General features: G+C 37.2%; 1 protein-coding gene across 1 annotated transcript in view; it reads right to left on the bottom strand.

Moving 5' to 3' along the window:
• Positions 1 to 26,475, bottom strand: part of ATP8B4 (ATPase phospholipid transporting 8B4 (putative)) — a 265,650-nt gene that overhangs the window by 65,171 nt on the left and 174,004 nt on the right. The window contains exons 15-17 of the mRNA XM_034994445.1: positions 21,263 to 21,428; positions 6,902 to 7,090; positions 430 to 545 (exon numbers count right to left, since the gene is read on the bottom strand). Of these exons, the coding sequence (XP_034850336.1) occupies positions 430 to 545; positions 6,902 to 7,090; positions 21,263 to 21,428 (471 nt within the window). The remainder of the gene's footprint in view (positions 1 to 429; positions 546 to 6,901; positions 7,091 to 21,262; positions 21,429 to 26,475) is intronic.

A 26,475-nucleotide genomic window follows, 5' to 3' on the forward strand; every position in this document is an offset into this window, starting at 1 on the left:
AGGAGAGGGGTCCATGTGCCAGGTTCCAGATATTCACTGGCAGAGTTTCCTGTGCTTTCTATTTCAAAAGTCGGATCATTAGGAGAAGGAAGGGAAAAATGAAGGGGGTGGGGAATTGGAGCAGGGAGACTAACTATGAGAGACTATGGACTCCAGGAATCAAATTGAAGGTTTTAGAGGGGAGGGGGGTTGGGGGATGGGTTAGCCTGGTGATTAAGGAGGGCACATATTGCATGGAGCACTGGGTATTATAGACAAACAATGAATCATGGAACACTACATCAAAAACTAATGATGTACTGTATGGAGACTAACATAATAAAATTTTTTTTAAAAGTCAGATCATTTCGCTGATATTTTAAAAATTAGATCTAATCACAGGAAGTGGCCAAAGGGCCATCGTGCTAACCTTCAGACAGAAGCACTTACACTGAGATGGTTTGTCGTCAAAGTCAGAAGGTCTTCATTGGATGGATGAAGTTTTTCAAATAGAATAGTGTCTGCTCCTTTGGAATAAAGCTTTATCTGTCCTTCTGGGTTTCGAACTGAAAAGAAAAATTTTGCATAGGACATAATCAATGAAATCTGTCGAAACTAGACTTTCCTAGGGCTCCAGCTAGGAAATTTGGAAATGGGCATAACGTTTTGGCCAGTAGTAAAATATTCAGTGCCTTTAATTAGAAGGTCACTATCTAAGTCACTTGGCCTTATTCCTGTTCTATTAACTTAGAAATATTCCATCTACTGGAATCCTTTGATTTCCCAAACTCGGAAACAAGTGTTTTTATTCAGATGTGTATGACCTTACCATTTTCCTTGCCTACTATTTTGAAGGGTTGATAAATTCAAATTAAGCCTTCTGGATTGAACAGAATTGAAAGAAAGCTTTGCCTGCCTGTCTCCTGGTGTGAAACTCAAGACCTACTGTAGGAATCAACTATCACTGTTATGCCAAATGATCTCCACATGGAATTCTAGCCATTCAAAGCCATGGTTTACGCACTAGTTGTCGGTCCTTGCTGATGTTTTTCTTTACCCTCTTTACTCATTGGAAAAGCCCTTTCTTTCATTCTTGGTGGTTGATTTTTTCAGTCACAATCCTGGCCTGCAAGCCTACCTCACATGGGGCTTTCAAAATTAGATTCTACCTTCTTTTAACTGAAATTCTGTATCAGTTAGGGCTATGCTTTTAATCTGCCCCCTCTCCCCACGTTTGGGAATGACAGCCCTGACGAGGATCCCCTTCATTCCAGTCTTTAAGCCTTCCCCTGGCTGTCCCACATATTGCTGTCAAATCTTTTTTTAAACTACAGAATCCTTGGCCTACATTTGTAGGCTTGGTTTTACAGCTTGGCACATACTAGGCCCTTAATTATTTGTTTGAATGAATGAATGAATGAATGAACGAACAAACAAACGAATGAATGAATATATGAATGACATGGCAATATATTTCCTTCCAGGAACTATCTACAATTTAAGACAACTTTCTGGGTCACACCGTAATGGTCTGAACACTGACCATTACAAGCTTCATCATAGCAAAGATTGTTACGTGCTTTCCACTCAATTATACCTTTTCTCCAAAGTAGAATGCCTCAAAACAAATGAACATAAATACTGACTACTATTAATTTAACAGAATATAAAATTTAGAGCTTGACTTAAAGGAATATAAATACCAAAGTATAATAAATTAATCTCCCTTCTTACCTTTAACTACTCTTACTTAAGACTTGATCTATTCTAGGGTGCCTGGGTGGCTCAGTTGGTTGAGCGACTGCCTTCGGCTCAGGTCATGATCCTGGAGTCCCGGGATCGAGTCCCGCATCGGGCTCCCTGCTCGGCGGGGAGTCTGCTACTCCCTCTCCCGCTCCTCCCTCTTGTGCTCTCTCTCTCTCTCTCACTCTCACTCTCAAATAAATAAATAAAATCTTTAAAAAAAAAAAAAAAAGACTTGATCTATTCTAGTGTCCTCCTAGCTTTGAATATATTTAATGCACCCTGGAAACTTTTTTGTATTGGGACTTGTCTAGGGCTTGTCTTCTCTCCTAAAACCCTTGGTCAGCTCTCCTAGTTGCCAGAATGCATGCAGTTCTTCTTGTACTCTGGCTCTAATTGCCCACATTGGGGAAAAAGAAAAAAGCATATATAATTTATCTAATTGTTCAAGTTGGGGGGAGACAGAACATTTAATCCTAGCTTTCTTTTGCTTTCCTTCTATAGCAATCCAATTTAATAATTTCTCCCTTCCATCACCAGAGCTATAAAGGCCAAGTATGTGCATCCTACTTTTACCAGTATGACTTCTCTGTGACTGTTGTTTATAGTCCAGGCTAGGACATCAGTTCTCAAACTTTTTGGTCTCAGAACCCCTATACACTCTTAAAACTTTGTGAGAACTCCAGGGCTTTTGTAAAGTGGGTTATATTTATCAGTATTTACTATATTAGAAATTAAAGTTGAGAAATGTTATTATATCAATGGTCTTATGACACTAATTATATTACTGTAATAATGACTATTATAATAATTATAATAAACATATTACATATTAACATAAATAACATTTCTATGAAAATAATTATAATTTCCACAACAGAAAAAAAATTAGTTTGGAGAGTGGCATTGTTTTACATGATTACAGTTCTCTTTAATGTCTGGCTTAAAAGATGGTCGGACTCTCATATCTGCCTCTGTGGTTCAGTCTGTTGTGATATCACACATCATGTGGCTTTTATAAAACTCTGCAGTATACTCATGAGAAAAAGAATGAAAAAGACAAATAACATTTGTATTATTATGAAAATGTTTTTGTCCTTGTGCATCCTCTGAAAAGCTCCCAAGTTTTCTTAGGGTTCCCTAGACCACACATGGAGAATCACTCGTCTAGGAAATCACAAACCAATTATGATTTGTGCAAATCCCTTACCATCTCTTCATCTCAGTTTCTACATATGAAAAGGAGATATTTAAACACTCTAACTTCTAGGGTCCTTTCCAATCTACATTTTTCTCATTCAGTAAAGATTTTCCATTTCTTCCATGTTTTTTTTCTTAACCCAGCATTAGTCCCTTTAAATTTGAGTTTGTGTAAATCCAATTTCATGGAATCTTGCTTAATTTTACTCACTAAACCTTTCCTTTTGCAGCTCAGCAAGTTTTGTATCTCTTCATTCAAGGCTTCTAGTCATTTCTGCTAGGAAATCTCAAGGCTAATCAAGTCTCACTCATTTCAGAAGTTAGCCTTTTTAAAATGAATTAAAAAGAGAGGCGCCTGGGTGGCTCAGTCAGTTAAGCATCCAACTCCTGATTTTGGCTCAGGTCATGATCTCAGAGTCATGGGACTGAGCCCCATGTTGGGCTCCATGCTCAGTGGGAAGTCTGCTCCAGATTCTCTCTCTCTCTCTGCCCCTCCCCCTGACTCTCTCTCTCTCTCTCTCAAAAAAAAAAAAAAAATTAAATTAAAAAGAACAACAGGGCGCCTGGGTGGCTCAGATGGTTAAGCGTCTGCCTTCGGCTCAGGTCATGATCCCAGGGTCCTGGGATCGAGTCCCACATCAGGCTCTCTGCTCCTTGGGAGCCTGCTTCTCCCTCTGCCTCTCTCTCTCTGTCTCTCATGAATAAATAAATAAAATCTTTTAAAAAAAATAAAAATAAAAAGAACAACAGTTTTAATGGTCAAGATAACATGTGGGCAGAGTCTGGACAAAAATCATAGATTTTTAGTTATAAATTCTTCTCCCATTGCCAGTCCTTTATATATTGGTGTTCTTCAAAGATTTTCCTTGGATCTAATTCCCCTTCCACTCTCCATGTAGTCACATTCATTTCTATGGCTTCAGGTTCCAGTGACAGAATGATTGCTTTTAAATGTATATCTCCTACCCAAATCTATCTCTAGCATTCCCTTCCAATCTGTACATCCAACCACGAATTAGATATCTCCTTTTGGATGTGCTCATGCACACCAAACTCAAACTGGGCACATTATCGTCCTCCAACAACTAACTATTTCTCTTATGTCTCCATCTCAATAACCAGCTTCACCATTCACTCAGTCTTCCAAATCAGATATCCAGCCATACTCGAAGCTCCTCTCCCTCCACCACCCATACATCCAACTGCAGCCATGAATTTCTCTTCATCATCTTATCGCTTGCCTATATTATCACATTAACCCAAACGGTTTTATTCATTTCAACCCTGCTTCTCTCCAAACTCTTCTGTAATCCAGCCAGAGTCATCTTCACACCACTGCTTAGAATCCTGCAATAGCCTCCATATGCCCTTAGATCAAGTTTGGACACTCTTAACATGGCCTAAACAGGAATCATTAAGCCCTGTCCTTTTCCAGCCTATGTCCTACCCTATTTCACCATCTTCTCCTGGGTGCGATCACACAGAACACTTTTCAATTCTACATTCTCCCTCAGCATCAAGTCCCTGGGACATGGTAGGCACTTACTAAATATTTGCTTAATTGAGTTGAATTATAATTATGCAAAATTCATTGAAAGCAGAAGCTATGCCTTTGTGACATAAAAAGAAAAAGAAAAAGGTCAGAAATGGTTTCCAGGTGTATGCTATAGGCGTAAATGCAATAGCAACACTGTGAAGGGTGATGAGTAATTCTATTTTGCCATATTTCAGTTGGATGGCTGTTCATATGTCCACACAGAGAAATGCCTGTTATATGGCAGTGTGATTTGTATTCTGATCCTCTCTAAAAAGTTTAGAGTTGAGCAACTCTTTCTAAAGATCTTGCAAGGGTTTTTCAAGGAGCTAGCCTAATTTATTCTTCCTTAATGTTTATTGCCACTTGCCTCTATTAGTAAGTATCTTTGAATTTTATCTCTGTATTTTTATTTACACAATGAGAATTGGTCCTTTTAAAACTGTATAACAAGATCTATATGTTTATCAATATAGTAGGTTCTATACCCTCTGACAAAATTCTTTATAGAAATCTATTTTTATTGAAGTACCTGAATTAAATCAGGGCTCTTGCCCTGGAATGAAAGTAGTACTAGTATCAAAACGATACATTTATGATTCAATCAATGATAGCGCTCCCTTCAAAAAAAAAAAGGGGAGGAGAAAGAGGAAACAGATGGAGAAGAAAGAGGAGGAGGAAGAGAAGGAAGAAGAGGAGGAAGAAGAAAAAGAGGAGGAGGAGGAAGCAGAGAAGGAGGGGGAGAAGGAAGAGAAGGAGGAGAAGGAGGAGGAGAGAAGCAACAGCAGCAAATATGTGAGTCTTCACATCAGGGTGTTGTCCCCACAGACCAAGCCATATGACAATCATGAGACTAGCATTGTTTTTTGTGCCTTATTATCAAACAGAGATTTTTCTACCCTAGTGGAGCCCCTCTTTCAAATTCCTCCTGATTAAAAACCAAACAGAACCAAAATAAAGCCCACAAGCTTCCACGCATTCTGTGGTGGAACATTACCTTTCTTCATATGGGATCCATTAAGCCAAACATCTGAAGTTTGTGGTTAGGCTGTGATTTCTCCACAGCCCGTAGTGGTGACTGATGCCGCGGGAAAGCCAAAAGTTTCCCTGTGTGGCAATTTTAGGGTTTTGTCAACACCCTCATAGCAAAGAGAAGTCAGTTCTAGGCCAACCCAACATTAGTAACACCTCCCCTGAAGCTGTAAATAGAAGATTACTTCTGCTAATACATCATTAGGCCAAAGCCCAGAGCAGCATATGTGCTCTTCAGCAGTACCAATGAGGACTGCCTACAGCCTGTTCAAAAATAAATAAATAAATATCCTCAGATGATGTTTGGTTTTTACCTGCTGAGCGCAATCTCCCACAGCTAGTTTCAAGTAGTTAGAGGCCAAAAACCTACCATGTATACACCTGTTTTCTGTAGTAGAAACTGATTTAATATGATGATCAGGATATTCATAAATTACAACGTATTGGGTTAAATCTTATTTAACAAACATTTATAGAAAATCTACACGCCAAGCTCTGGGCATTTTAAGACGACTAAAACACAGTACTGCCCTCATGTAGCACATACTCTAACAACTGGGAAGATCATGAGTATCATGGGGCTGGTATCACACTGGTGTTATGAACAAGATGCTCTGAGGAAGAGACGAATGCAGTTATTTGGAGAGTAGAAAAAGCATTGAGGGAATAGGGGACATTTAAGTTGGACATTTCCAGGTGACTAGAAGTTTTCCAAGAGAAGTAGGCAAGAGAAAGTCCTAGGTAGAGAAAATAGCACACACAAAGGGTAAAAGTACACAATGCATGCCTGGAATGGCAAGATCTAGTAAGGCTTGGGAAGTTTGGAGAAGTAGAAGAAAAGTAGATTGAGGTCAGATTGTAAATAATCTTGACCATCCTGTTAAAAATGTTACCCTCTAAGTTCTAGGAAGCCACCAAGGATTTTATGTAGGATTTATGGCAAAATCAGGCCAATGGTTGAGAAAGAATACCCTGGTATCAACACAGAGTATTAAGTTCTTGAAGATACTGCAGTAATATAAGCAAGTAGTGGTGAGAGCCTTAACTAAAGCAGTTATACTGGAAACACAAGGAGTAGTATTTGAGGATCTATTAATTCTCTGTGTCTCAGTTTTGTTATCTTTAAAATGGGCATAAAAATAATAGTACCTACCTTATAGGGTTGTTGTGACAGTTAAATCAGTTAATTCATGAGGAGCATCTACAATAGCGCTGGACTTAATAAGCACTTTTACATATTACTTATACTTACTACTGCAGTGTTAAGGCTAAGTTGAAAATGAAAGAAGTTCACCAAGTCACAAAAAAAATCATAACTCTCAGTACATAACCAAGAGTGAAATCATTCTTGAGAAGCAGGAATGTAACAAGTACTATTAAAAGATCAAACATAATCTCAGCTACCAGCCATACCTATGACAGACATCCTTTTTCTGATATTGTTGAAGTCCAAGAAGGCAAGCAGTTGGTAAGTAACCAGTGTTCCCAACTCTTCTACAGTTATTGTCTCTGGGGTTCGAGACTTAAAAATGAACCCAAAATTTCTTGCAGCAGTCACTAAAGCCCCCTCATCAGGTGACTGAACTTGGTAAATCAGCTGTCCTAAAAGGAAAAGAAACTATCATGTTAAACAACAGCAAAAAAAAAAAAAAAAAAAAAATCTATTAAACAAAAAAGGAAAAAAACCAAATACATTAATACAGAGAATAATTGCTAACATTCACAGAATGCCAATACTAATGTCAACTCATCTATAACACTGAACTCAAGTGTTAGCTCCAGAAATCAGAACTTTTCTGCTTGCCAACCAGCTGGACGAAGTGCCTGTCCTGCGGGATACTACAGGACGCCAGGCATATCACCACCACAGCCCTTGTCATCTTATACAAAAATACCCATTTCTGCATCTCCCTTTCCACAATGCTGAAAGTTTCTCAGGTCAGAGGCTGTATCTTTGTATTTTCAGTGACTAGAGATGTGCAGTGGAAGTTTCACAAACTAAAACACTTAATATGAATTAACTCACATAATCCTCACAGAAAGCCTTGAGGTTGGGATTATTAAAATTATTATTTCCATTTTATACCACCGACCTATGACTATAGAGGTTATATGATTTTTGCAAGATCACACAGCCAAAGAGTAATAGAGCAGGTATTCCAAATTCCACTTCAGTCTGCAACTAATGACCATTTTATGAGAATGCATACAAGATACCCTTGAAATCAAACTGGTGTGTTCATTCGTGGTGCTTGATATTGTGAAAGTATTGGGCTGGGAGTAAGAGGGGAGAAGAAAGAAAAATAATGAAATGAACCAAAAAAACAAACTAAAACAAAAAGCCATAAAAATACAGCATGTATAAGGTAAAACCTTCTATATAAAATTCTATTATCTTTGTAAAAATACATTAGAAAAAGTAGGCAGAGTTATATCCATATTTACTGAGTTATAGTAATGCCCAAGATAAATTCTTTAAAAAATGAATTGCATATTAATGTGTATGATTCCTTTTCATAAAAAACAAACCAACTTATGTATATTCATATATATATACACACACACACACACAAGTGGAAAGGGTAAAATGATGTACACCAAATGTTATCATTGGTTACCACTGTACGGGTGAGATTGGAGGAGTTCACAGAAGAAATTATTAGCTTTGCCTTTATAAACTTTGTACTGTGTGGTTTTCCCTTATATGGTAGCCATAAATTAATTTTGAAATTCAAAAAGGGAAAAGAATTAAAACAATTACTTGATTTACCTATGAAATGATATAACTTCCACTTCTGGCAACACGGTAAGCTAGGTGCTAGGACAAACTTCCCTGCTACAAACAACTACAGATTCTGTATAAAACATTTTAATTTTTTAAATACATTTATGAAAGATGTACTGGCAAGAAAACAAGAATTTTTCAGGTCAAAGACCGAGGGAAAAAATAAAATGAATAAAAGAAGACTGTAGCCAGCGTTTGCCTTGAGGGCATTTTCTGAACCAGGAGAGCTTGATCATTGGTTTCCAGCCTCTGAGGGTTCATGCATATTTGTACCCTAAATTCATAATATCTAAGTGGCTTAAAAAAATCAAACTAAAAATTTGGTTTAATATGTTCCTGTGTTAGAACACTGACCGAAGCAAAGCAAGTCCTTTCTGGAGGAACCAGTCTTTACCTTAGGACCCAAAGAATTTCTAAAAATAGAGGGGGGCAGAGCAAGATGGCGGAGGAGTAGGAGACCTGGATTTCGTCTCCTCTCAGGAATTCAGCTGGATAGGGATCAAACCATTCTGAACACCTACAAACTCAACAGGAGATCGAAGAAAGGAATAGCAACAACTCTCTGAACAGAAAAGCGAACACTTTCTGGAAGGTAGGACGTGCGGAGAAGTGAATCCGAGGCGATATTCGGGAGGATAGACGGCGGGGGAGGGGCCTCCGTCGGCCGCTTCTGGCAAGTGATAGAACCACGGAGCACAAAATCAGAACTTTTAAAAGTCTGCTCCGCTGAGGGACGTGACTCTGGTGGCTAAGCGGGGGGTGGAACCCTCCGGGACAGTGTGGTCTCAGGACCCTCGGGGTCACAGAAAGACCGGGGGTGCCTGAGTGCGGCAGAGCTCCCAGGTATCGGAGCAGGGAAGCCGGCTGCAGAGGCGGAGCCCAGGCGCGGGCTCTCAGCTCGGGGTGGCCATAAACCGTGATCCGCGGCACAGTCGGGCCCCTGCTCCTCCAGCAGGGACCCAACAAGCGGCAGATCCGGGGAGACTCACCTTCCTCCCCTGAGAGGAGCCGCACGGGAGTGCACCGCAGGGATCTGCTGGGTTTGGAGACTCCACCCGGGTCGGGTGCCAGAGATAGAAACGCGCGGTCACAGGCTGGGTGAGCACGGAGTGCGGCCCGAGACCGGGGAGACGGGAGTGACCGACGGCTTTTCTCTGGGGGCTCACTGAGGAGCGGGGCCCGAGTTCTCGGCTCCTCCAGGGCGGAGATTGGGAGGCCGCCATTTTCACTCTCCGCCTCCAAAGCTGTACGGAAAGCTCGCAGGGAACAAAAGCCCCTGAGAGCAAACCCGAGCAGATTACTTAGCTGGGAGGGGGCAAGGGCGGGGCAACTCCGCCTCCGGCAAAGACGTTTGGAAACCACGGCAACAGGCCCCTCCCCAGAAGATCAGCAAGAACAGCCAGCCAAGACCAAGTTTACCGATCAATGAGAACAGCAGAACTCCAGCGCTAAGGGACTACTGCACATAGAATTCATGGCTTTTTTACCATGATTCCTTAGTCTTTTAAAGTTAATTTTTTTTAACTGTCTTTTTGTCTTTTTATTTCTTTTTGAATTTTTCTTTTTCCCTTTTTCAACCAACGTCTTCTCAATCCCTTTTTTTAAAAAAAAAAACATTTTTATTTTTCATTTTTAGAGTCATATTCTAACCCTTCATAGTAGTTACCCATATTTTTGGCTTATATATATAAGTTGTTCTCTCTTTAAAATTTTCAGATAGTTTCTTCTAACAGATTAAAATATACCCTAAATCTCTAGTATATGGTGTTTTCTATTCCCCTGTCTGATCACATCCTCTCCCTTTTTTTTTCTTTTTCTTTTTCCTTTTTTTAAATCCTCTTCTTTTTTCAAACAACTTCTTATCAATTCCTTTTATAAAATTTTTTATAATTTCCATCTTTACAGTCATATTCCATCCCTTCATCATACCAACCCTTATTTTTGTACATATATAAGTTTTTCTTTCTTTAAAATTTTGGGAGGCACTTTCTTCTAAAAGACCAAAATACACCCCAAATCTAGTGTGTGGCACTGATCTATATACCAGCCTGATCATATTTGATCACATTCTGTTTTTTTGTTGTTGTTTTGTTTTGTTTGTTTTTGTTTTTATCTTTATCTTTTTCTTTTTTTTCTTTTTCTTTTTTCTCTCTTTCCCTTTCTTATCCCACTGCTTCAGGTCCTTTCTGATTTGTTTAGAGTATATTTTCTGGGGACGTGATTACTCTGCTAGCATTTTGTTCTCTCATTAATCTATTCTCCTCTGCACAAAATGACAAGATGGAAAAAATCACCTCAACGAAAAGAACAAGAGGTAGTACCGACTGCCAGGGACCTACTCAATACGGACATTAGTACAATGTCAGATCTAGAGTTCAGAATCATCACTTTAAAGATACTAGCTGGGCTTGAAAAAAATATGGAAGTTATTAGAGAAACCCTTTCTGGAGAAGTAAAAGAGCTAAAATCAACCAAGTAGAAATCAAAAAGGCTATTAATGAGGTGCAATCAAAAATGGGGGCACTAACTGCTAGAATAAATGAGGCAGAAGAGAGAATCAGTAATATAGAAGATGAAATGATGGAAAATAAAGAATGAGAAAAAGAGAGATAAACAACTACTGGATCACAAGGGCAGAATTTGAGAGATAAGCGATACCATAAGACGAAACAACATTAGAATAATTGGGATCCCAGAAGAAGAAAAAAGAGAGAGAGGGGCAGAAGGTATAATGGAGAAAATTATAGCAGAGAACTTCCCTAATTTGGGGAAGGAAACAGGCATGAAAATCCAGGAAGCACAGAGAACCCCTCTCAAAATCAATAAAAATAGGTCAACACCCCAACATCTAATAGTAAAACTTACAAGTCTCATAGACAAAGAGAAAATCCTGAAAGCAGCTCAGGAGAAGAGATATGTAACCTACAAGGGTAGAAACATTAGATTGGCAACAGACCTATCCACAGAGACCTGGCAGGCCAGAAAGGACTGGCAGGATATATTCAGAGCACTAAAAGAGAAAAATATGTAGCCAAGAATACTATATCCAGCTAGGCTGTCATTGAAAATTGAAGGAGAGATAAAAAGCTTCCAGGACAAACAAAAACTAAAGGAATTTGCAAACACAAAACCAGCCCTACAGGAAATCTTGAAAGGGGTCCTCTAAGCAAAGAGAGAGCCTAAAAGCAACATAGTCCAGAAAGGAACACAGACAATATACGGTAACAGTCACCTTACAGGCAATACAATGGCACTAAATTCCTATCTTTCAATAGTTACCCTGAATGTAAATGGGCTAAATGCCCCAATCAAAAGACACAGGCTAACAGACTGGATTAAAAAACAAGACCCATCGATATGCTGTCTGCAAGAGACTCATTTTAGAATGAAAGACACCCCCAGATTGAAAGTGAGGGGGTGGAAAACCATTTACCATGCTAATGGACGCCAAAAGAAAGCTGGGGTGGCAATCCTTATATCAGACAAATTAGATTTTAAACCAAAGACTGTAATAAGAGATGAGGAAGGACACTATATCCTACTTAAAGGATCTATCCAACAAGAAGATCTAACAATTGTAAATATCTATGCCCCTAACATGGGAGCAGCCAATTATATAAGGCAATTAATAACAAAAGCAAAGAAACACATTGACAACAATACAATAATAGTGGGGGACTTTAACATCCCCCTCACTGAAATGGACAGATCGTCTAAGCAAAAGATCAACAAGGAAATAAAGACTTTAAATGACACACTGGACCAAATGGACTTCACAGACGTATTCAGAACATTCCACCCCAAAGCAACGGAATACACATTCTTCTCTAGTGCCCATGGAACATTCTCCAGAATAGATCACATCCTAGGTCATAAATCAGGTCTCAACCGGTACCAAAAGATTGGGATCATTCCCTGCCTATTTTCAGAACACAGTGCTTTGAAACTAGAACTCAATCACAAGAGGAAAGTCGGAAAGAACTCAAATACATGGAGGCTAAAGAGCATCCTACTGAAGAATGAATGGGTCAACCAGGAAATTAAAGAAGAATTAAAAAAATACATGGAAACCAATGAAAATGAAAACACAACTGTTCAAAATCTTTGGGATGCAGCAAGGCAGTCCTAAGAGGAAAGTATATAGCAATACAAGCCTTTCTCAAGAAACAAGAAAGGTCTCAAGTACACAACCTAACCCTACACCTAAAGGAGCTGGAGAAAGAACAGCAAATAAAGCCTAAACCCAGCAGGAGAAGAGAAATCATAAAGATCAGAGCAGAAATCAATGAAATAGAAACTGAAAGAACAGTAGAACAGATCAACTAAACTAGGAGCTGGTTCTTTGAAAGAATTAACAAGATTGATAAACCCCTGGCCAGACTTATCAAAAAGAGAAGAGAAATGACCCAAATCAACAAAATCATGAATGAAAGAGGAGAGATCACAACCAACACCAAAGAAATACCAACAATTTTAAGAACATATTATGAGCAACTCTATGCCAGCAAATTAGATAACCTGGAAGAAATGGAGGCATTCCTAGAGATGTATCAACTACCAAAACTGAACCAGGATGAAATAGAAAACCTGAACAGACCTATAACCACTAAGGAAATTGAAGCAGTCATCAAAAATCTCCCAAAAAACAAAAGCCCAGGGCCAGATGGCTTCCCAGGGGAATTCTACCAAACATTTCAAGAAGAATTAATACCTATTCTTCTGAAACTGTCCCAAAAAATAGAAATGGAAGGAAAACTTCCAAACTCATTTTATGAGGCCAGCATTACCTTGATCCCAAAACCAGACAAAGACCCCATCAAAAAGGAGAATTCCAGACCAATATCCCTGATGAACATGGATGCAAAAATTCTCACCAAAATACTAGCCAATAGGATCCAACAGTACATTAAAAGGATTATTCACCATGACCAAGTGGGATTTATCCCTGGGCTGCAAGGTTGGTTCAACATCTGCAAATCAATCAATGTGATACAATACATTAACAAAAGAAAGAACAAGAATCATATGATCCTCTCAATAGATGCAGAAAAAGCTTTTGACAAAGTACAGCATCCTTTCTTGATCAAAACTCTTCAGAATATAGGGATAGAGGGTACATACCTCAATATCATAAAAGCCATCTATGAAAAACCTACAGCGAATATTATTCTCAATGGGGAAAAACTGAGAGCTTTCCCCCTAAGGTCAGGAATGCGGCAGGGATGTCCACTATCACCACTGCTATTCAACATAGTATTGGAAGTCCTAGCCACAGCAATCAGACAACAAAAAGAAATCAAAGGCATCCAAATCGGCAAAGAAGAAGTCAAACTCTCACTCTTTGCAGATGTATGATACTTTATGTGGAAAACCCCAAAGACTCCACCCCAAAACTGCTAGAACTCATACAGGAATTCAGTAAAGTGGCAGGATATAAAATCAATGCACAGAAGTCAGTGGCATTCCTATACAGCAACAACAAGACAGAAGAAAGAGAAATTAAGGAGTCGATCCCATTTACAATTGCACCCAAAACCATAAGATACCTAGGAATAAATCTAACCAAAGAGACAAAGGATCTATACTCAGAAAACTATAAAATACTCATGAAAGAAATTGAGGAAGACACAAAGAAATGGAAAAACGTTCCATGCTCATAGATTGGAAGAACAAATATTGTGAAGATCTCAATGCTACCTAGAGCAATCTACACATTCAATGCAATCCCCATCAAAATACCATCCACTTTTTTCAAAGAAATGGAACAAATAATCCTAAAATTTGTATGGAACCAGAAAAGACCCCGCATAGCCAGAGGAATGTTGAAAAAGAAAAGCAAAGCCGGTGGCATCACAATTCCGGACTTCCAGCTCTATTACAAAGCTGTCATCATCAAGACAGCATGGTACTGGCACAAAAACAGACACATAGATCAATGGAACAGAATAGAGAGCCCAGAAATGGACCCTCAACTCTATGGTCAACTCATCTTCGACAAAGCAGGAAAGAATGTCCAATGGAACAAAGACAGTCTCTTCAACAAATGGTGTTGGGAAAATTGGATAGCCACATGCAGAAGAATGAAACTGGACCATTTCCTTACACCACACACAAAAACAGACTCCAAATGGTTGAAAGACCTCAATGTGAGACAGGAGTCCATCAAAATCCTAAAGGAGAACACAGGCAGCAACCTCTTTGACCTCAGCCGAAGCAACTTCTTCCTAGAAACATCGCCAAAGGCAAGGGAAGCAGGGGCAAAAATGAACTATTGGGACTTCATCAAGATAAAAAGCTTTTGCAAAGCAAAGGAAACAGTCAACAAAACCAAAAGACAGCCGACAGAATGGGAGAAGATATTTGCAAATGACATATCAGATAAAGGGCTAGTATCCAAAATCTATAAAGAACTTATCAAACTCAACACCCAAAGAACAAAGAATCCAATCAAGAAATGGGCAGAAGACATGAACATTTTTCCAAAGAAGACATCCAAATGGCCAACAGACACATGAAAAAGTGCTCAGTATCGCTCAGCATCAGGGAAATCCAAATCAAAACCTCAATGAGATACCACCTCACACCAGTCAGAATGGCTAAAATTAACAAGTCAGGAAACAACAGATGTTGGCGGGAATGTGGAGAAAGGGGAACCCTCCTACACTGTTGGTGGGAATGCAACCTGGTGCAGCCACTCTGGAAAACTGTATGGAGGTTCCTCAAAAAGTTGAAAATAGAGCTACCATATGATCCAGCAATTGCACTACTGGGTATTTACCCCAAAGATACAAAAGTAGGGATCCGAAGGGGTACGTGCACCCCGATGTTTATAGCAGCAATGTCCACAATAGCCAAACTGTGGAAAGAGCCAAGATGTCCATCGACAGATGAATGGATAAAGAAGAAGTGGTATATATATACAATGGAATATTATGCAGCCATCAAAAGGAATGAGATCTTGCCATTTGCAACGACGTGGATGGAACTGGAGGGTATTATGTTGAGTGAAATAAGTCAAACAGAGAAAGACATATATCATATGATCTCACTGATATGAGGAATTCTTAATCGCAGGAAACTGAGTGCTGCTGGAGTGGGGGGTGGGGTGGGAGGGATGGGGTGACTGGGTGATAGACACTGGGGAGGGTATGTGCTCTGGTAAGCTCTGTGAATTGTGCAAGACTGTTGACTCTCAGATCTGTACCTCTGAAACAAATAATGCAATATATGTTAAGAAAAAAAAAAAAGAAGAAGGTAGTGGGAGGGGAAGAATGAAGCGGGGGAAATCGGAGGGGTAGACGAACCATGAGAGACGATGGACTCTGAAAAACAAACAGAGTTCTAGAGGGGAAGGGGGTGGGAGGATGGGTTAGCCTGGTGGTGGGTATTGAGGAGGGCACATTCTGCATGGAGCACTGGGTGTTATGCACAAACAATGAATCATGGAACACTTCATCTAAAACTAATGATGTAATGTATGGGGATTAACATAAGAATAAAAAAAAAGAATTTCTAAAAATAAACTTCCAAGTAAAATGGTCATCTCACAGTGAAAAATCATTAAAATCCCAGTAAACAAGACACAGTGAGAACCAACAGAAAGAAAAGAAAGAATAAAGACCTGCAAAACCCCCAGATATTGGAATTATTAGAAAAAGCACACATAAATACTTAATAGATTTCAAAAAAAATAAGAGTCATAAAATTAAGATTTGATAAAGAACCAAAGACCTTATAGAAATTAAAAATTAAAAGCTGCAAATTAGATACTACTAGAGAAAGAAGTAATGTACTGGGGCGGGGGGGATGGAGAAAATTCCAGGATATATCCAAAGAGACAGAAAAAGGGAAAAATGAGAGACTTCTTAAAAGACATAGAGAACAGAGTGAAAATATCTGACACTGAACATCTAATATGAGAGGGGAAAATGAATCAGAGGCAACGCTGGAAAAAATACATGGCCAAGGAAACTCCAGAAGTGATGAGAGATGACATTCTACAGATTCATGAATCTCAGTGAATTCCAAGCAATACAAATTTTATAAAAACCCACCCCTATAGTGAGAACATGGAAGGAGAAATCTTAAAAGTAGCCAGGGAGAGAAGACTGATGACTTCAGTCTGACAACTGGACTGAGAGCTGACTATACAGTAAGAGAAATAGTAGCAGGATACAGTGGAGTACCTTCAGTGTGTTGAGAGAAAACTGTCGCTTTAAATTTCTGCACACAGCAAAATCTTCAAGAATAAGAATGAAATAAAGTTGTTTTTCAAACAAAGTTTTTGAAAGTTTACTACCAGGAGGTTCTCCCTAACAAATTCCAAAGAATACACTTCATGTCAACAGAAGATCAGAGATGGGACAAGCATTAAAGAGCATAGAAATTAGTAAGTATACAGGATAAATCTAAGGAAACACTGACTATAAAAACAATAAAAACATCTTGTGGGATTAAAAAAGAAAATACATGACAAGAGGACTATATAATTCTTCTTAGAGGGTTGATTAGTGTTGAAGGGTCCTGAAGTCTTTGTTTTGTTCAAAAGAAGGCTTAGACTTTGATAAGTTCATTATGCTAAAATTTCTAGGCTAACCACTAAAATACAAATAAGGATTCCAAAGCAGCAGATTAAAATGGAATAAATCCATAAGAGGAAAAATAAAAAAGAAGAAGAAGAGACTAAGACAAAAGATGGGGCAAATACAAAATACAAAATAAGATGGTAGAAATAAACTAAATATACCAATATTATATATTAAATACTTAAAGTCTAAATATATCAATAATCAATAAAGGTAATGGACTAAATGTTCTGTCAAACTAAATATTTTTTTAAATGTCAAAAATTACGCCATTCACAGAAGATGTGTCTAAAACACAAAGACTGACAGGTAGATTGGCAGGAAATAATGGGAAAAGATAAACAATACAAATCTAACAAAAGTAAAACATCTATAACTATATTCATATCAGCCAAAATAAACTTTAAGGCAAAAATACTACTACAGATAAAGAGGATCAATGTATATTGATACAAGTTTAATTTAAAGAGACATAAGTCTAAACGAATATCTAATAACATGACCTTAAAATATAAAAAGCAAACATCGACACAGCTACAAACAGAAATAGACAAATTTACCATTATAGTTGATGATTTTAACATACTCATTAATTGTGAAATTGAGTACTCAAAATAATCCACAGAGGGTTAGAAAACTGAACAATTCAATTAACAAACATTATCTCATGGATATATTTAGAACCCAGGACCTAATAACCGTAGAATGTACATTCATTTCAAGCACACATGAAACATTTATGGAAACTGAATACATACCAGGCCATAAAGCAAGCCTCAATAAATTTTAAAGGATTGATACCATGAGGCAGTAAGAAAAAATATTCTAAATTTTTTATCTCTTTAATTGCAATACACTAAAATAAAAAAAAAATCCTATTAAAAGCTCTTGTACTTGGGTGCCTGGGTGGCTCAGTTGGTTAAGCAACTGCCTTCGGCTCAGGTCATGATCCTGGAGTCCCGGGATCGAGTCCCACGTCGGGCTCCCTGCTCAGCGGGGAGTCTGCTTCTCCCTCTGACCCTCCCCCGTCTCATGCTCTCTCTCTCTCATTCTCTGTCTCAAATAAATAAATAAAATCTTTAAAAAAAAAAAGCTCTTGTACTTTCCACTTTACTGCTTCTAAAATTTCATCCTGGAGAAGGAAATGAGAATGTCAACTTCCCCAAATGACTTCTCCATGAAACAGCACACATAAAATAAAAGCGATAGCTTCAACTATAAATTATACAATCATAAATTTTAAGTTTATTAGATTTGGGTTCTAGTCTTTTCCATAATTAACATTTATATATGAAAACTTTGTTTTTCAAGGTACTTTAACATATGGATTTAAGCTATCTATCCTGTAATTAAAGCTGTAAAAGGAGAGCAAAATAATTTCCCCCTACTCAGTGATGTAATCCTTCACTTAGAATTTGGTATCTTAAAGCAAGAGACAGAAACAGTTTAAAGGATATATACATCTACATCTCTTCACTTCAAAATACCTTTATATAGCAAGATATTACCAATACCCACCAGAATGGGTAAAATTTAAGAATGATAATACTAAATGGTGGCAAGAATGTCAAAGTACTAGAACTCTCATACACTGATGGTGGGATTTGTAAAATGATACAACCACTTTTGAAAACTAGTTGGGCAGTTTCTTATAAAGTTAAACATATACTATGATCTGGCAATTTCTATTCCTAAGTGTTTACCAAAAACAAATTTGTTAAATATTTTTAAAGACATAAAAACATTTATGGCAAACCAAATGTGCATGAACAGAGGACTAGAAAAGAAAATTATGGTACACTCGCACAATGTAATATTACTCAGCCATAAAAATTAATGAACTATTGATTGATACAACAACATGGACGAATGACAAAAACATTACATTGTGTGAGGGGTGCCTGGGTGGCTCAGTCAGTTAAGCGTCCAACTCTTGGTTTCGGCTCAGGTCATGATCTTGGTCAGGGTCATGAGATTGAGCCCCGCATCTGGCTGTGTGCTCATAGTGGAGTCTGCCTGAGATTCTCTCCCTTTCCTTCTGCCCCTCCCCCTGCTCATGCATGCTCTCTCTCTCTCTCTCTCAAAAAATGAATAAATCTTAAAAAAAAAAAAAACTACATTGTGTCAAAGAAGCCAGACACAAAAGAATACATATTGTATGATTCCATTTATATGAAGTACAAGAACAGTCAAAATTCATCTCTGATGATAGAAATCACAGCGGTGGTTGGCTGGGCAGGGGTTGGGATTGTGGACTGAAAAGGGACAGGAATAATCTCTCTGGAGTGATAGAAATTATTTACACCCTGTTGGGGATGGGAATGGGGGTTACATGGGTGTATATAATTGTCAGAATTCACCAAACAACACACGTAAGATCTGTGTGTTTTATTGCATTTAATTATATCACATTATGAAAAATTTTAAGTGATACTAGAAAAGAAGAATGAATGCTATCAGTAAACTAGAATTTTGACAAATGTCTGCAAGATAAAAAGTAGATTTGACCACTGAAGAAGTAAGAGAAAAACACAGCTCAAAGCATTTGCAAAAGAAAATGAATACAGAGGTAAGAGAAATCTTCAAAAGATTCTCCAGACTCAGAGTCAGCAAATGAGAAGAGAAGTGCTCTTGGGGGCATCATTAGTAAAATTAGTTGAAGAATTCCACTCAGCACTCCAGCCCATCTGAGCTCCTCCTTCTGCCAGCTTACTCAGAACTGGCTTCAGTGTCAGTTGCCTCCAGAACAAAACCTTGAAAATGTTCTTCTACACGAAGTGTACATTCCACTAAAGGAAACCTCAAAGATTTGAGTGCTGCAGCTGGAGACCAAAACTGAGAAGAGACTGAATCACTTGAGAATTTCATAAGAATAAGAGAGAAAATGAGGGAAAGGAATCCGATGATTGACATTTTCTTCCAGGCCAGACCTTCAGTACAACTCTCTCTCAAGTGGGAGTTTTGCCACAGACTCCTAGCACTAGATCTGAAAAAGTAAGATAGTTAAGCCCAGATACCATATGAATTCCTGGAGGGAGGAACCCCACACCCAGAAGATGAGCTATGTATTCTATCTCTCCCCCCACAACCTCGGGAGATTGGCCACTGTAATCAGAATCTACATTCAGCAAGGGACAAACAGGGATTCTCAAATACAAATAAGAATAGGCAACCACAATTCATCAAACATTTGAGAATATGAAGATTAGACACAGAATTCAAAAAATAACATTCTATAAAATGAAAAATCACAGAGGAAACAAAAGAAAATTTCAAATTAAGAAAATAAAGATCCTCAAAGAGCTCTAAGGAGGATATAACATTAAAATAAAAACAGCTATTAAAATAAAAACAGTTTTGGAAATGAAATAAACTCAAAGGGCAAAGATAAAAAGAATGCCTTACTTAAAGGCACTGTGATATCCTCAGATAAAAATATAATTAATCATTGTTCTTAGAATTATAAAGATCAGATTGAGTCATAAATATACTTATATAAATCCTCACAGCAATTAAAACTGGGGGAATGGGTCAGTCCAGCATCATGGAGGACAAAACTATGGCTTGAATGTAATCGCAAGAAGGAAAAAATAAAGAAAAAATATATATAGAGAGAAAACATAAACAAGTGTATATATGTACATATACACACACATATATATGACATACATGCATACATATATACAGTCAACAGTCTTTATATATTTCACTTTGAAGTTGAAATTACTTGGGTGGTAATTTTTACTCACTCACTGGTAGCAGAAAGAAATAAAACTTATGAATGGAATAGACTGGGCTCAAATGGAGCAAGAAGCTGATTCACTATACCATTATCTACTTGCCTCATTGCTTCAATATTAAAGTGGCCCAGCTGATTTTGTTCTATTCTATGAACCCTGGGCCTTATACAACCTTAATAGTGTGAGGACTTGTTCATAATGGGGACTAAGAGCATCCTACTCTCTGTGTACATCTATCCCCATTATTGGGAAAACTCATTCATTCTACGCATATGCCTGATCATCATCTATTAGATGTTTGTGTTAATGACGAGAGCTAAACACCTCAACTGTTATTTTCCTACTTGTCCTGGCTATCAGGAAGCTCACAGTCAAATATGGTGCTTGATCATTAGAAAGATTTCATCCCCTTGTACTTGCACATTTGGGCCCTCATCTTTCTATTACTCCTATTTCTCTTCTTTTTCTCTCCTTTGCAGTCTCTCCATAATTCTTAGAAAACACTCAGGATATAAATTCATACAAAGAAAAGCTGGTAATAGGTAAACCCCTTATGCAATGTATACTTTTCATCAGAACATCTTTCTAACTCCAAATATTTTATAGAAGTATCATTTCTGATTTAAAAAGCAAAGCTCACCACTCAGACATGCTATGTACTTACCTGCACTATTTTCCTCCGACATTACAGTGTGACAAAGGGCAAGTAATCGAAGAAATTCATGCACTTTGGAATCCCCCAGTTTAACAGATTCCATCAGATGGTGGTCAGAGAACTGAAATGTTGTATCTGCTTGGGGATTGACTGAGAAATCCACAGGCTCATTTTTCTGTAGGAGAACAATAGAAAAAAAAACTATACACCTCCTTCCAACAACAATCTTTTAAAATTCAAAATATTTCCTCTATGTATTTTTAGTGTTTGTATGATTTTTCAGCCTCAAACATCTGGCACTACAATGGCTTTATTTCCTCATTACTGTTAAATATCATCTTCTCCTTTCAGAGCCAAGTACCAAAGCAGTGACCCTTCCAAAAGCATAAGGGAAAAAAAATATCCAATGGCTGTACAGATCCTCAAATACTTATTGCAACTCCAACATACAAAGAAGCCCTGATGTTTTTTGTTTTTTTTTTCAAAACCTACTCAATGGCAAAACCTGACCTGACTTGAATTCATATTGGAAGCAATATCTGACCTAGAATGGTATGTGTCTAATTATAGACTTTAGTCTACTTAGTATGAATTAATATTTTCCAATGCAAAAATATTAATGTGTTTTATTAGAGTACTTTCTCAGATCTCTCTGGAGATACTGCATAATACAATGATAGGATTAAAATTGGGATCTTGAAGAGATATTTGCACTCACATGTTCATTGCAGCTTTATTTACAATAGCCAAGAGGTAGAAACAACATAAACATCCATCAACAAATGAATGAATAAAGAATATGTGATATACAGATACAATATGTTATACAATGGAATATTATCCAGCCATAAAGAAGAGAATCCTGTCTTTATGCCACAACATGAATGAACCTTAAAGGCACATGTTTAAGTGAAATTAGTCAGTTACAAAAGAACAACTACTGCATTATTCCACTTATCTGAGGTACCAAAATAGTAAAACTCATAGAAACAAAGTAGAATGGTTGTTTCCAGGGGCTGGAGGAATGGGAGAATGGGGAAATGGGGAATTGCTGTTAAATAAGTATAGAGTTTCTGTCATGCAAGCTGAGAAAGTTCTAGAGATCTACTGTGCAACTTCATGAGTATTGTTAATAACAGTTTACTGTACACTTAAAAGTGTGTTGAGTAGCCATCAAAAAAAATGAAATCTTGCCATTTGCAATGACGTGGATGGAACTAGAGAGTATTATGCTAACTGAAATAAGTCAATCATAGAAAGACAATTATCATATGATCTCAATGATATGGGGAATTTGAGAAAGAAGGCAGAGGATCATAGGGGAAGGGAGGGAAAAATGAAACAAGACGAAACCAGAGAGGAAGACAAACCATAAGAGACTCTTTTTCTTTTATTAACATATAATGTATTATTTGTTTCAGGGGTACAGGTCTGTGATTCATCAGTCTTACACAATTCACAGCGCTCACCATAGCACATACCCTCTGCAACGTCTATCACCCAGCCACCCCATCCCTCCCACCCGCCTCCACTCCAGCAACCCTCAGTTTGTTTCCTGAGATTAAGAGTCTCATGGTTTGTCTCCCTCTCTGGTTTCGTCTTGTTTCATTTTTCCCTCGCTTCCCCTATGATCATCTGCCTTGTTTCTCAAATTCTTCATATCAGTGAGATCATATGATAATTGTCTTTCTCTGATTGACTTATTTCACTTAGCATAATACCCTCTAGTTGCATCCATGTCGTTGCAAATGGCAAGATTTCATTTTTGATGGCTGCATAATATTCCTCTGTGTATATGTGTGTGTGTGTGCGTGCGTGTGTGTGTGTGTGTGTATACACACACATCTTCTTTATCCATTCATCTGTTGATGGACATCTAGGCTCTTTCCATAGTTTGGCTATTGTGGACATTGCTGCTATATCATAAGAGACTCTTAATCTCAGGAAACAAACTGAGCGTTGCTGGAGTGGAGGGGGGTGGGAGGGATGGGGTGGCTGGGTGATGGACATTGGGGAGGGTATGTGCTATGGTGAGCGCTGTGAATTGTGTAAGACTGATGAATCACAGACCTGTACCCCTGAAACAAATAATACATTATATTTTAATAAAAAATTAAAAATTTTTTTAATTTTAAAATTAAAAAAAATCATACAATAACAAAAAAAATGTATTGAGTAAAAAAAAGAAAAACATGATAAAAGAAATAGGGTAGAACAAAATAGTGGAAGATGATTCGATAGTAAATAAGAACCCTGTTAATTCACTGACTTCTGGAAAGCACAGAACGTACTTCTAAAAGTTTATTATTCAAAGCACTAGTCCTATGATAATGTCTTTGCAAAAATTGGTTGATAGGAAAATACTTTTAATATATACTTCATCATGGAGAATATAGAATATTTTTTATTATATCCAAGTATATGAGAAGATCTGCATACAGGACACTCAGTTGTGTTTATCCCAGAATCATAGAGACTTATTTAATCACAGATTGTTTTGTTCATGTAAGAAATTTTGAAAACAACTTCATTAGGGGAAAACAATGATCAACTCACTAGCAAGGAGTAAAATACACTCTGACCTTAGAATTCCCTGAAACTCCCAGGGAAGAAACTGTGACTCAAAGAGATCATAGCCAATCAAGCTGTCATTCGACTATAAATTCAGTACATAGTTCATGTTTGTTATGAACCTTCTTGAAACTAGAGGATGAACTTCATCCAAATAAGGGATAACTGGAAAAATCATTAGTAAAGGACTAGTTAGGGGTGAGCACTAAATCCCTTAAAGTGAAGGACTAAGTCTAAAAGAAATAGAGAGATTAAGATGCCAAAACAAAATATCTATATGGTATACCTTGACTACACAAGATGAAAAGACAGCTAAAAAACTGGAAGATATGGATTTCTTCATTTTATTATTTGAAGGTCAGATGATATCATTTAAAGTTTCAAATCAACTAATAAAAATATATATTTAGGATTAAGAAAATATAAAAATATAAAATACAAAAATACTAGGAAAATATGAGGGAAAGGAGAAATATAATTTCATCATTGTTCATATTAGGACATTAATAGACACTGCCTTAAAAAAAAGTATTAGGAATACTATGTAAACTCTTGAAGTATATGGTAGAAAAACAATGAAATACTTTTTTAATATTTCTAAACATTATAAGAAATGCATACATACAGAATAAAGAATCCATATAAAGAATTATTAAACACAATGTCTATTATTGTTGGACACAAAGTACAACCTAAAATATTATAACTAAGACAATATGTAGCCCTACGTAGATGGCCCAAACTCAATTTTTAAAAGATTGGAATGCAAAGCAAACTCTAATCCTATGCTGTACACACAAGACACACAAAGTCATTCAGAAACAGAAAATAACAGGTGGGCACATGCAAATGAAAAGAAACCAGAAGTTGTGACATTAACATCAAATAAGGTTGAATTCAGGCCAAGAAGAATTAAATGAGTCAAAGGAGAGCAGTTTTAATGTTAAATTGTATAATTCATAATAAAAATATAACCACTATGAATATCAATTTACCCTCAACTAGCATCAATACTTGTAAAACAAAGATTTCAGGCTATGTAAGAGTTATATATAGAGAAAGAGATTTTCAAAATACTTTGGTTACCCTCTTTTATGCTAACAGGTGATATAGATAAAAGATAATAATGAAATAGAAGACCTAAATAATATAACTTACATGGTAGAACTAACTGACATCTAGCTAACTTTATACCTTGAAAACAGAATATACATACATTTCCTTTTAAGAAGCCTGGAACACTGACAACAATTGATTGTATTAAGTCACAAAGAGAACCCCCAATAAATTCCAAGAAGTAGATACAATACAAATCTGTTCTTTTATTAAAAGTGCAATAAAGTTAGGAGGGAAACCTCTATCACTTGGGAATTTTAAAACTCTTCCTTAAAAACTTATGTTTCAATGTGGATATTCAAATTGATATGACAAAAATAAAATTAGTAATACAGGCCAAATCTATGTGATAAAATTAAAGAGGTGCTCAGAGAAAAATTAAGAACATAAATATTTGTATATTAAAAAGGAAAAATGAAATTAATAAGTTAAGCATCCAAGTATGAAGTTAGGAAAAAAACTTAAAGAATGAAGAAAGAAGGCATTAATAAAGATAAAAGCAGAGACTATTGATTAAAACACAGGAAAATATATACAAATAATAAATAAAACCCAAAGCTGCACTTTTTCTGTAGAAGAAGGGGACAACTTTCTAATGTAATCAAGATAGAAAAGGAAAAAGACAAACAAAAATAAATTATTTTTTTAAATAGCCACAAAAAGAAAATTAAAAGGATCATAAGACACTTCTTTACTCAACTTTAAGGCACAGATCATTTTGATGTTATATAAACTGTCTCACAGAATACAAAAAGAAGGAAAGATAAGAAAAATTATCTCTTTCTAAAGTAAATATAACATTGGTAGCAAAAGAGACATTACTGCCCCCCAAACCACTGAGGACTGATGTGTCTTACAAACCCACAGGCACATATCTAAATAAAGCATTAGCAAACAGATTCTAGTAGCACACTGAGAACACAGCTTAACACAAGTGACATTTATTTACAGAAACCATGGATGGATGACAAATCAACAGAAAAATGGGTAAAGATGAAATACAATAAACTATTAAAAATATAAAAAGAGGGGCGCCTGGGTGGCTCAGTCGTTAAGCGTCTGCCTTCAGTTCAGGTCATGATCCCAGAGTCCTGGGATCGAGCCCCACATCAAGCCCTGCATCAAGCCCCATATCGAGCCCCAAATTGAGCCCAACATCGGGCTCCCTGACTCTGCAGGAAGCCTGCTTCTCCCTCTCCCACTCCCCCTGCTTGTGTTCCCTCTCTCGCTGTCTCTCTCTGTCAAATAAATAAATAAAATCTTAAAAAATAAATAAATAAAAATATAAAAAGATGTCCAACCTCGCTCATAAGATAAATTAGAACTAGAACCATACTGACGTATCATTTCACATAGTCTTGTCAAATATCAAAAACTCTGACAAAACGTCGTGTTGGTAAGGGTGGGAAAAAGCACTCTTGTACATTGTTTGTGGCAGGATAAATTGGTAAAAATTTTAAATACAATGGCAATATTTATCAATTACAAATGCACATACCTTTTGATTTAGCAATTTCATTTTCCAATTCCACTAA

The sequence above is a fragment of the Mirounga leonina genome, unplaced genomic scaffold (genome assembly GCF_011800145.1).
Source record: "Mirounga leonina isolate KUSES-001 unplaced genomic scaffold, KU_Mleo_1.0 Mir_91, whole genome shotgun sequence".
In the NCBI taxonomy this organism is placed as follows: Eukaryota; Metazoa; Chordata; class Mammalia; order Carnivora; family Phocidae; genus Mirounga; species Mirounga leonina.